This window comes from Aplysia californica, unplaced genomic scaffold (assembly GCF_000002075.1).
Source record: "Aplysia californica isolate F4 #8 unplaced genomic scaffold, AplCal3.0 scaffold00107, whole genome shotgun sequence".
NCBI classification, from domain to species: domain Eukaryota; kingdom Metazoa; phylum Mollusca; class Gastropoda; order Aplysiida; family Aplysiidae; genus Aplysia; species Aplysia californica.
The window spans coordinates 819,858-832,743 of NW_004797377.1; the positions used below are offsets into that span (position 1 = coordinate 819,858).

The window sequence follows — 12,886 nt, forward strand, 5'->3', positions numbered from 1 at the left end:
TAAAATGGTAAATTAAATGTTTCATGTCCCCATGACACAATTGAGCTCATCTAGGTTAGTTTAGGAGGCCGGCTGCTTCGATCCTGCCTGTCAGTGTCAGGAACAGCCCGGGCTGAGAGTGAGAGGAATACAGCATCACAGCAGACAGAAGGAGATGCCCGATAAAGAAATCTCGTCAAACGTGAATCAAACTCATGTCTTCTGCACAAAAAGAAAAATGTCTTACTGCTAGCTGCTACAAATCAGACACCAGAAAACAATATATTAATGTAGTCAATACACTGTACAACAGATGAGTTTTCAAAAACAGTTCTTTCTTTCTTTCTTTCTTTTTTTTAAAGTAGAAATTTTACGGCACTCGCAACTGCATAAGGCCATATTATTAGCGCCAAGAGGTGGACGTCAACAGGGAAGTCCTTACAGGGAATCAGACTTACTCTGCTCACCTCTCTAGCTTCAACAGTACAAAGTCTGCTTCGACTATCAAGGCACCCCGGAAATAGCGGGTCACAAGAGAGTGACAAACATATAAAAGAAGTAGAGGAAAATTGACGATAGATAGTAAGGATGAAGAAAGAAAAAGCAGCAGTCCCCTGTTGCAATTCCAGCACAGCGATGAGCATGACATCGATGAATCAGCGGGGAACAGTTCAAATGGGTGTCATTTCTTGTGGCGCCAATTGGGTCAATAAATGGTTGTTCCAGATTCACTAACTACATGCTGTAATTTGTTACAAATATTTTACGTACCTATCGGCACAATGATTTAAATAACCAAGGCTGTAACAATGCTCAATGGGGCATCTCCAAAACAACTTATAGTACACGTGTAGTAGTATGAGTGTCTTGTTGGTAACCACCCTTTGACATCTTTCCTCCCTCTGTCCACAAATATTTCGGCACTTCAGATTCTGTTCTCTCCCTGCTTCAGACCTACGAGTAACAGTTGCGTAAGAGCAAACTGTGGGCTTCTTAGAAGTCCAAACACCCTGCTATATATATTTTAATTTTAGGTAATCCTTAGAGCAGAGCACACTTCCTCATGACGACAAAATCTTGACAAGAAATCAAGAAACACAAATAAAATAATTCTGACCCCTTTGATTTGAACCTGAAACTTCTGTGAGTTAGGTTAGTAAGTAACTATAAGCATTTCAGAGACTTAACATAATACCAAAGACACCTTGGACAGGGTCAAATTAGTTGTCAGGTTGCTGCTTTTTTAAAATAAAAGAGTTTAATGGCAGTTGCAACACATGTCATACAATGCCAAAGATTAGAGGTGTTACAAGAGAGTAATAAACAAATAAAAAAGAGGAAGAGAGAAAAGGACGATAGACGTTTGATACATTGATAGAAAAGAAGGAGCAAACCGCACAAGAGCATCCGCCAAACATTGGGAGAAGTTAAGAAGAGCAGACATTTTCTCTTAATTCTCCATCAACTTATATCCATGACTGAAGAAATTTGTGACAGCAAAAGTGACAGATAGAAACTTCCTAAACAGCTGAATACTAGTCCAAATGCACTTCACAAAACAAATACATGTACATACATGTATGTAGGCCTACTTTAAAGTACATACTGCAAAGCAAAAAAAATATCACTGCATCAGCTGCAGTATGGGGAGAAGCCCTTGCTGTGTGATCAAGGGAACCAACAGAATCATAAGTACATGTACTTTGTGGTTGAGTGTAAAAACCTTTTGGGACGATGTAATACCACTGCTTTTTAACTTTACTTGAACTCCTCTCATGAAAACATGGATTTCAAACATCAGCAGTGCATAGCAAGTCAACTCACATGTTGAGTGAAAAGACTTTTATCATTCTAGAGGTAGAATAACACAGACACATTAATTTTTTTTTTAATGTTTAAAACTATTTTTAGGTGTTTTCCTGTACCAGCCCATTCTTTTTTTTCTCATATTTTGGTAAGTGTTTCACGGCGCTCGCAACTGCATAAGGTCATATGAGCGCGTGAGAAACACCAAACATATTTCAATTGGTAGGTAATTTTATATTTTGCCTGGGTGGCGGCCAAAGCCTATTATTCTTTATCGATCTTGGAACACCAAGGAATCTTTAATGTGCGCAACTTGCACACGAGACCTCCGAGATTTTTCGCCTTTGTTTGAGAAAGCTAGGTGTAGATCTTACCTACCATAAGATCAGGGGTGTGGCTGAAAGAAAGCAGTTAGAAAGAGCCAAGGAGAAGCAGTAGAAATGCTGCAGAAAGAGTCAGGAGCCCAGAGGGGGTAAAGGAGGCGAGGGGGTGGGGGCAGAAAGTGGAGACAAATGCAGATGACAGAACATTGTTAAAAACCAGGAAAGGACGTGAAAGGAGAAAATTTTTTAGAAGCAAATTTTCCACCGCTATCTGGATTCGAACCCAGGACCATTGAATGAGAGGCCAACACCTTAACCTCTAGGCCACGAGAGCCCTACCCATTCTTCTTTAGTTTTAGTAAGTGTTTTACGGCACTTGCAACACAATTAAAGGTCATATAAGTGCCGAAGATTACAGGTGTTACAAGAGAGTAACAAACACAAAAAAGGAGGGGAGATAAGGACTATAGATGTTTGATAGGAAACAAGAAGCAAACCACACCAGAGCACCCGCCAACCACCCACACCCATTCTTCCTCAAGGTGCAAACACTATGGACGTAAAATGCAACATACTTTATAAACGATACCATCATCAAATCACACAAACATAGACTTAATAAATAATAGTTTTAATTCTCTTTTCAATATATTTACCAGTAATCAAAGAACACAGAGTTTCAACAGGTTAAGTCACAGAAGTCATTCATACACATTTTGACATGCTGTAGACATTACTCGTGTTTCACTTCCTCTCCTCAAAACAGCATTTACTCCTTAGAACTGACCATGTCATGGGCAAAAAAGATAAAATATTGGCTTTACTTCCATACATTGACAATCATTAACATATATAAATATATCTTAAACGTTCAATTACTGTAGAGATGAAACAGTAGAACATCACTTCCAAAACCACATTTCACTAGCCACATCATTATAATCTAAATTTTGTAATTAATACTAGCAAAGCTCCCCCCTCCCCAAACACACATACAAGAACACATACATACATGCCAGCACACACCCACACAAGGAAAACAAACAATTGAATCTCTTTTTTTTTCTCTCATCACAGTCAAAGTGAAAATGGAGAACTTTGATCTCCTATCTGACCAGGACACAGACTAAAGGGCAATCATCCCAGGAATCTCTAGAAATTAGAAACATTCGCCTAATAAAGAATCCATCTCCAAGCTCGAAAGGTGTGTTGCTAGCAGCACCAAAGCTGACAACAAAAACAAATGCAGACAAAGGCACGCACAAAAGAAATTACCTGGTAAGAATATATGTGTACATTCATCATCATGACGTCACTTGGATTCTATCCATAAATACTAAATGTATTGTGTACATTGATCTATACTGTGCACCTGTGGCAAAAATACTTAAATACAGTGTTTGCTCACACCCACATGCAACAGATGACCAATACAGATGACTGGCATGGATACTTGGAACTTTTGCCCAAAATTAGTTTTGAAGCAACCACGTAATAAGTTTAGTAATCACATGCTGATACTAAAAAGCAACAGATCCCCGTTTCCCCGAGTTTCATTTTGAGTGTACCCACATTGCAAACTGTTATAAAGGGAGATGACGAGGACAAACAGGGACTATTGCACAGGTAGAGTTCTGTCCCATTAAAAAAAAAAAAAAAAAAGAAATCAGCAATGCGATCACAATCACAAAGTAGTGGGTTATAGATTTCATTTTCAATGGAGGAACATATTTCCCATAAAAGCGTTTTAAAAATATTTGTCACACTGAACTGTTTTCTCTGCCTCTCTAAATTCACTTGCTCTCAAGAAACACCATCTTAAAAATTAAAAAAACTCATGAAAAATATTAACAGCACAATATACTAAACAATTACGATGCACATAGGACTTTTCTTCGTATCTTACTCTATGATGCACACGAGACTTTTCTTCGTATTTTACTCTATACAGTTGCTAGTACAACAGAGGCAGAATCGTAAACTCGGCTTAAAACAGACTATCAGCTAAAGCATATCATTATGTAACGTACAAAGCATAGTCAATGACAAATTTTTTCTCTGTCATGCACCACACATACACAAACATCTTGTCGGAGGTGATCCCGGCCTCTCTCATAATCTTCCACCTTGAACGTAGCCTATCAACAGAAAAGGCAAGGAGCTTTCTATATTTGATAACAAAATTTGGTGGCAGCTCTGCTTCCTTCAGAAAGAAATCCAGCTGCTGCTTTAGGCGAATTTCGGACACTCCTCTTACGAGTGGGTACGAGTTCAGAAGAGTTTCTGCCTCTTCCTTTGAGCACTGCAGGCGAAATTGTAAGTACTCCAACTGGTCAACACAGCCCTCTAAGGAGTCCTTCCTCTCACACAGGTACTTGAAAGCACTGGAAAATGTTTCATTGTTGCACTCCAGGTAATGCCCAAGGCCATCTTGATTGAGAAGAGAGTTGGTGTTGAGAAAATCTTTTTCTTTCAACAACTTTAGTCTCTTAACAATTTCTAACTCTGACGAATGGTACAAAACCCTGGGGTTTGCATGCACCCATGTCAATGGCAAGCCAAAAGACTGCAAGACATCAACTTTCTCCTTTACAACTTCAGGCGACAAATGATCAAAGAAAGAATTCTCTTTCATTAATATCTTCATGTTCTTCCTGCTACATTTCAGAATTTTCGCCAATAGGAAAATTCTCGCATCTGACATGCGGTAACTCTGCCCTTTGCTGGTCTGATTAAGTGCAGCAGCACTTGGATCGCGAGCAGGGCTTTCTTTGGTTTCTGTACTATAATTAGAAACTGAAAAGTCTGGCTTTGAAAATCGCCGTTCAGGGTCCAGATTTGTTTGCAATACATAAACTGGAAATACATTAAAAAATAAAGGCCTACACCTCCCAAACACGTCGACATAATTCTGGAAGCTATTCAAATATTTGGGAAAACTGTATTCTGTCAACAACTTCAACAACCTTTCTATAAGCTTCAAAGAACAAACAGACAATTTATCACCAATATGCCACTTTCGTTCAGAATTTCCACAGGAAACTAAATTTTTCACAGGCAGCCTCTCTCTGTGTTCAACGTTTCCATTTATTCTGAAATTTGGAGACTTATTTAAATACTTTTCTGGCCCCACATCCCGGCAGCTGCAAAGTCCACTGTGAAACATACAGAAGCAGGACACTCTTCCCCATCTGTGCAACTGGTGCCAGTTCTTCTCTGCAAACTGGCACATTTTGTTGGCCATGAATAGTTGTCTCATTCTCAGAATCTGATCTGAGAAGCAAAAACAGAAAAAGAAGATTTATAAACAATGAAAACTCTGTGTGTTAGCAAAGTTGGCATTGTAAAAGGGTTATCAGTTTTGAGAAATCAAACAGACTTCTGGGGTAGTAATTAAAATGCCCAATCCCTCCCTTGATAACTCAGAAAGAAACTAGAAACATAAAGGCAGCTCAGTCCAGCATTTTCTTGTTTGCAGTCCCCTTTTCATTATCCTTTTTGCACATGCAAGCTCGGGGACTATATATACTTATAATTATCTCGTATATTAACTTGGACCAAATTAGACTAACCCAATACCATAAGGTAGCACATGTTGTTTTCTAAATAAAAAACATGGGATAGGCTTGAGCCACTAGAGCTTTGGATGACACGTCTAAACTTCATTGCCCGTACACTATATCTACCATTACGTGTTGTCTCTAAACTATGCCGTTCATCCTCGACAAAATGTCTGCTGATATCCTCTGATATATGTGATTTTATTTACTGTAATGGAGGCTTCCATTGATTGATAGTTTATTCCCCGCCCCCTTCCTAAAGGGGCTCCTATGACAATTACACATAAAACAAAGTGCTGAGAGGTGAGGACCAGCACCTCTGCCTGATCAGCACACTGTGCTTTGAATTTCCACTCTCTCTTCAACCAATACAAAAATATTATCACAATTGCCGTAAAAAAAAAAAAAACAACCTAAAAAAACTTTCAACTCCTATTTAAACTTGTTCCAGGATGATAAAAAAGAATTTCAATTTTAAGTTACTCATTTTCTGGCGAACAGCAACAATTTACCATCAGCTTAATTTATGTTTACACAAGACTTGTACCCAATGCTCTTCGGCTCGACTATTTTTTAAGGCAAAACTTTTACTGCTACCATGACATGCTGTTTTCTTTGCCCCAAAAATGAAAAACTTAAAGAATATATTAAAAATATAGAGTATATTATGCCCAGCAAGTTAACTTTCAAAAACACACAGTGTGTACACCAACACCTGTGGTGTAGCAATTAGGCTTCACCGCCACATGAAAAAGACCTGAGTTCAATTCCCAGGTGATGAGAACTTTTACTATCTCTGTCTTTCTGCTGGGATGTTTTCTCCCTCTCAGACCAGGTTGTTCCTCAGAGGCTGGGTTGAAACCCACCTCTTAAATGATCTAAATTGTGTCGATGGGACGTACATTAAAAAAACAAACAAACATAAAACTTTTAATAATAAAACAACAGTGCGCATACTCTGAGACAAACTTTCTTCGGCTCAAGGTCATTATTAGGTTGTCATTGATATATTAGTAAACATATAAATGAGGAAAGCCACCACAAGGTTGGGAATTAAATTTCAGGGCTCCTTCAATTTTTCAAAATCTTGTTTTCATAGACAAGAATGAATACTGGAACTATCTGGGGTTGGCCTTATAATTAATTGCTATTAATAAGGGTTTGAACATAGATTCTTACAGACCCAAGGAGCGTTGTTTTTAACTCTTTATCTCTAGAGGGGTGTTTCCCATTATGTTGGAGCTCTCGTTTGGTACAAAAAAACCTGAGACATGTCACGACACAGTGGAATCAGGCGCTTGCCAATTTTTGGGCATATGGGGTTATTGTAAGGGCTTGCTCATTTGTCTTGCTTTTGGCAACAACAAAAAAGCCGATCTTTCATGAATAAAGTTGAGATGACTGCGACAAAAGGGAAGTAGATGAGATCATCTGGTGTCAGAGGTAAAATTGGTGAGAAAATGGCTGGCAAAGTTTGGCGACTTCCAAAGCTTAGTTTGAGTGTCCTTGAACACTGCAGATTTATCCTTTTTGAGTCTTTATACAAATCAATGTTCTTCAGTAAAATCAAACACAAAACGTGCTTTTAAACAGGCATAAAAGGTAGAGGGCCAAATAAAACAAAATTCAGAAATAAAACAATTCCTACGACCAGAAAAAACACCACTTTCTTCGATTTCATTATTTTGATGAGGGCCTGATTCCACAATGTTGCCTAAAAAAGTATCAAAACAAATGAACCTATTTTGATAGTTCTTCATCTAATGGTAGAACTCCCAGTAAGAGAGACCTACTTTCATCAATTGCCAAAAAGTAAAGTAAAATGTTAATATCATTGTCGAGATTAGTCCAGCCACTATCAGCAGATCGCTGGCACTGCAGCTCGGACTGAACGCTTCCATCAGCCGTTTGCCCTAAATAAGGAGTTAAAGTAGCACTGAATACACATATATAAATTTTTTTGTGAAAGGAAGAGAAACATAGGTGCAGCAGATTGTTGTAATCCTCGGGCACTTATTCTCATGATACATCTTGTGACATTTGTTCCTCATCTAGGCAAACAAAGATAAGTCATTATGAATTTGCTCCTCTAGTATTTCATATATGTGAGACAGCCTGGTGAAATCTGGCCCTCGTCAAACTAATGAAATTGAAGAAACCTGCATTTTTCTGCCAGTTTGGCAAATTTTATCAAATTTTAGTTTTTTGACTCGACACTTTTGTCAGTATAAAAACACATTTCCATGTGAATTTTACTGAAAAACATTGAATAAAGGCATAATAATTGCAATTTTATAGTATTCAAAGACTCAAGCTATGGTGGCAATTTTCTTGCCAATTTTACCACAAATCAGGCGACCCCCACGTCCTTCAATCGTAAATATTTTGACTTCTGCTTAAGATAGATAGGTATTTTTTTCATTGAAATCAAGGCAAATGAATAAGCTTTCAGGTGACACCAATAACCCCACATGCCGAAAAATTGACTAGCACCTGTTTCCACTGCATCGTGACACATATGAAACCTTTCAAGCAAGCAGAAATCAAACGCATACTGCTTTACTTCATTTCTAATTTCTAAAAACAAGAACACACAACATCATGAACAGTAAATGCAACATAACACCATAAAGATATAATCTGAAAAAAAAAATGTTTTAAATCTGTGTATTCCCTCCACACAGCTGTCTCTAACCCTCTACCCAGACAGCAACTTTCAGATTTGGCATTTACCTAACTTAATTTACAACTATAGAAACTGTAAATGTCAACCTGGTCAACATTACAAACAATATCTCACCGAAAGAATAATAAAACTGAAGCTCTCACGTGACCATTACAACCAGACTTGTTACTTCTTCTGTTTCATCTGTAAAAAATTAGACAAAATTATCATCGCACAAGCACAAAATAAAAATGATTGTATTCCCATTTAAAATGCTAGACCTTCTAAATTCTACCCTACAGGAACAGGATTTTGTTTCGATTTACAGATTTCCTGATTTGTCAAGTCTCTTCCTCTACCTTCAAATTTCACAGAAAAATAAAGTTATATACACCTTTCCATGAGTACATCAGACAACTCACACAAAGCAAATCACTGAGAGAACAGCTACATGCTTCACGTGGAAAAACTGAGAACCTAGTTCTCATTGCACATTATTGTGTAAGTTCTGTAGAACATGGCTATAGCGGGGCTTTTGGCTCCTGAAGAAAAATGCCGCTGTTGGCAAGTTCCTGCAAAAGAAATGCAAAGGGGAATTAATTTCAAATTTCAAAAAATCAACAAGATTACCTCCCTTCCATATCAATCAAATTTGCGGTTTAGATTGATTAGCCTTCCTTTTCTTGTCAACTTTGTTGATTATCTCGGCCTTTAATTCGAGAGAGAAGCATTTTCTTGGTCTTGTTATTTGTGCTGTCTATCATACGATGGGCCTACTGTAGAACTAGTGAGGTGGATGTGTGCCCATGCCTGAGCATCAATGATCGCAATTCAATGTCAATGAATCAGGAATCACACACTACACCCTCTCCTCTTCTATTACTTTGTGGCCTAGCCAAGGTCTAGGCCGATGGCACATCACTTGTGGAGTGGCTCACCTAACACGTCTATCCGTACCATCTCTCTCTGCCGCCTGCCCAATCTCACTCAGCACTGGACTGGCCAATCACAATGTCGCACCGCTGACTGCCTGGTTTGGAGCCCGCCTACAGCCCCCCCCCACCCCCTTCCCCCCCAGCTAAAGCCCGTTTGATCTCTCCCGATGTATCCAAGTTCGAGACTTTCATTGCCCCGCTAAACCTAAGCATATAAGTAATTGAGTTTACATATTTTTTTTAAAAGGGATTCTGGTCAGGTCCCACTGCAGCAGGTGCTGCTATAGTCATGTTCTATTGTACACAAATTCCATTCTCACAACAAAATCTTGGACAACGCTTTGCCACCTCAAACAATACATCTATCAATTGAAATCACCTAATTCTCCTCCGTCTTATCACTAGTACGCTTCTTTTGTCTAGTGACTAAGAAACAGGGCTATTCATAACCACATCTTACTTTAAGTTTTGACTGTACATGGGGTAGGGCATTTTTTTTCATTTTTTTTTTTTTCAGAAAACATTCATTAAGGTAACATCACTTTCCTACATACTGACTTTAAGATAAAAAGAGAGATGTGCAAGGATTTTTTAAAATATGAACTTGACATTAATCATTAATCCCCAATATTATTATGCCTTCAAGCCGACACTTAAAAACTTAGACGATTCAAAAACTCACAGCATTCTTCACACATTCTTGCAAAGCAGCAAACTCTTTCTGACAATCCAATTTTTTCACATGGTCCTTTGACGAAACGCACCTTGCATATCCTGTAGCCTGTAGTTGAAAAAAGAGAAAAAATTAGAAAAGCTATGATGAGTAACTGAAAGAAACAGAAAAATCTTTTTTTTTATTCATAAAAAGGAATACTTAGTAATTCTACTCTCAAACAAACAAAAGAACTTTAATGTTCGTAAATCTTCCAAAAACCAGTGAGTTTCAGGACAACACACATACATCCCAAAAACCTCTTGAAGGACATTACGTTCAAGCACTGTTTCATCTCTATTCTTTGGGCCCTAAAATAAGGTTAAAATACTTCTCTTCCTCCTTCAGAGCTCCTTTAGGCTCAAGAACTATACTCCAATTTTTTCCACAACTCCTGGAAATGTAAGCCACCAAACTTCTGGGCTATTTATTATGGCTAAAACTGCAGGTTCTGATCACGTTTTGAGTGAATATAGATCTAACGCACTGCTGTGAAAAGCTTGCAGATCAAGAAGCATTGCATGACAAGGCATAAATGAGGCTTAATTCCACTATTATTGCTTATAATAGGGCACCTTAATTTTTTGTATTAATTTGATCCAGAATGATCTTCAAACTCCAAGCCATAGAATATAAGCTGTCATTCTAAACTGAATAAAAAGGGGGAAAAATACCACGCAATCAACACCCTATTCATTTAACTGTTTAACAGATTCCCTCCATTTGGTTGCTGACAGTGGCTCTGGGTTTTTCCCTTGTCGCCATTCGACAGCTGTCAGCGCCTCGATGAAATTGAAATTCGAGCGAAATCCAAAATGAAAGTGCACTTACTCACTTATTAACATAGTTCCTACTTTTTAAAACAAGCCTGACCCCAATCTCTGTGCACCAAAATCAATCGAAACTCCGCGAAATTCTTGCAAAAATCATTGTTTTGTTGTCGCTAAGTTAGGGTAAACAACATGGAGCCTGGTATAATAAAAAGGCCCAACATTTAACACATGCACATTTACACAGACACACACACAGAGACCATGACTATGATTGAATGCTAACGATTTTTATGAACTGTAAGGTTTCATTATAACAACAAGACATAAATGAGTAATACTGGCTAGAATTAGAGTTGCAGACCTACCACTCTATGAATCTAAAAGTAAAAGTCAGTATTTCTGAGTAAAAAAATAAGGATCTGGTGAAAATAATGCTGTGGGGAAGTGGGGTTCCCAGTTCATTTTTATAAGACAAGAGTGCGAGACAACACTTTTGCATGATGAATAAGTTCACATTTGGACCTCAAAGTACAGGGAATAAACTGATAGAGAGCATGTACTCGAGTCAAGACTTGGATAGACTGGGAGAGTGCAGGTTGTAGTGATGCTGAAACTTTCGTAGTCTTGAAAATAAGCTTACACATAACTCCTCATCCATGCAAATGGTTCGCATTTTCATCATACAGTCGCAACGTTTGACTTCCAACGCATAGACACTCAAGGTAGCGTGCCAAGGTTGTTCATTCATTTTTTACCCTTATTCCTTTATCCTCAATTAGCACAGGAGGTATCACGCCACGCTCTTTAAACCCAAGTGTCAACCCCCCCCCCGTCCCCCCAGTCGTCCCACACTGGTTAAGTCCCCCAAAAAACTTTAACCAATGCGACCAGTGTGAGTGAACTTTGTTGACCCCGACAGCCGACGGTCCCCGACAAACGCCCTACTCACACGTATATATACGTGGTCATGTCACGCGATGCGAACGAGTGTTTGAAAGTTCCACTGACAGGTCTTGATGATGGGTCCAACTAACCAGGAACTCGGACAAAGCTTGCTTTTAAAGCAACGGCAGAACAACAAATAGATTATTCTTAGGCCAATGTCATAATTGTTACAGTAATCAGGCCATCATCGGAGAATTCTGGGTAACAAAAGCGAAAGTAGATCTTGAGATATATCCCAGTCGAAATTCAAAATCTACACTACTTCGATTTCAGTTGAAATAATGTGCGTGAGTCAACTACTAGATCTAGCATTGATGTTTTAGAAAATAGTGTTCCAAGTTCCTCCTAATAAAAAGTCCAATCGGTGCTTCCAAGCAAAAGAGATTGCAGAATCTTTTTTTTTCTAGGAATCGGACGCAACAACAAAAAATCAGGATAAACGCGATAGAGAAATCAGGGAAAATCGGGATGCTTGAGATTTGGGGCATAAAATCGGGCGTGTATTAAATCAGGACGAGTCGCAGGTCTGGAATTGTGTACACTTGGAGATGGGTGGTGGTGGTTGGGTCAATCAAAAATTAAATAAAGTTGACAAACCTGAAGACCACTGTCTTCGGAATGACTTCCGAAGGATGGGGGTAATCTCACGACAGGGGTAAATTCAAGGCACGACATCAGCAAATGCAAGCAACCAGAATGTGGGCAGAACTGCTTCTGACACAGACGAAAGGTGGCTGCCATGTATGTGTGTGGGTGTGTTGTCAAATCATTGACTCCGCTTTGAGATAGAGAATGAAGAAAATGATGCTTGCCAGATGCACACCACCTATGTTTTAAAGCGTATGCTAACCCCCGAAACAAAATTTTAAAGGTAACAGTCACGCACTCCAAAACTTCAACGGGATAATCAGCAGGTTTAATGCGTAATATTCGTAAAGGGCAGACCTGCTCCCTTGTTTCTTCGAATGACTTTCATTTTCAAATTGTTGAGCGTTGCTGGGTTCGTACACAGGAAAAGGATTGAAGTCGTGTTCCCTGTGCTGAGCGAGCGAGGCCTTGTCGACCGCCTGTTTTGCTGTGCCCGCCTTCGCCCTCCGTAAACTCCATCGAAGTGACTATTCGGACTCGAGTCCGAATATGAAAAAATGTTATTCGGACTCTGATTCTTGTCCAGCATGACATCACTTC

At 38.9% G+C, this 12,886-nt stretch overlaps 1 protein-coding gene across 1 annotated transcript in view; it reads right to left on the reverse strand.

The window, feature by feature from the left end:
- Window positions 1-2,723: 2,723 nt before the first annotated feature.
- The window catches only part of LOC101847098, an 11,717-nt gene continuing 1,554 nt past the window's right edge, over window positions 2,724-12,886 (reverse strand). Inside the window, exons 2-4 of the mRNA XM_005095575.3 lie at window positions 9,951-10,049; window positions 8,469-8,537; window positions 2,724-5,381 (exon numbers count right to left, since the gene is read on the reverse strand). Coding sequence (XP_005095632.1) covers window positions 4,126-5,367 — 1,242 coding nt within the window. The 5' untranslated portion in view covers window positions 5,368-5,381; window positions 8,469-8,537; window positions 9,951-10,049 and the 3' untranslated portion in view covers window positions 2,724-4,125. The remainder of the gene's footprint in view (window positions 5,382-8,468; window positions 8,538-9,950; window positions 10,050-12,886) is intronic.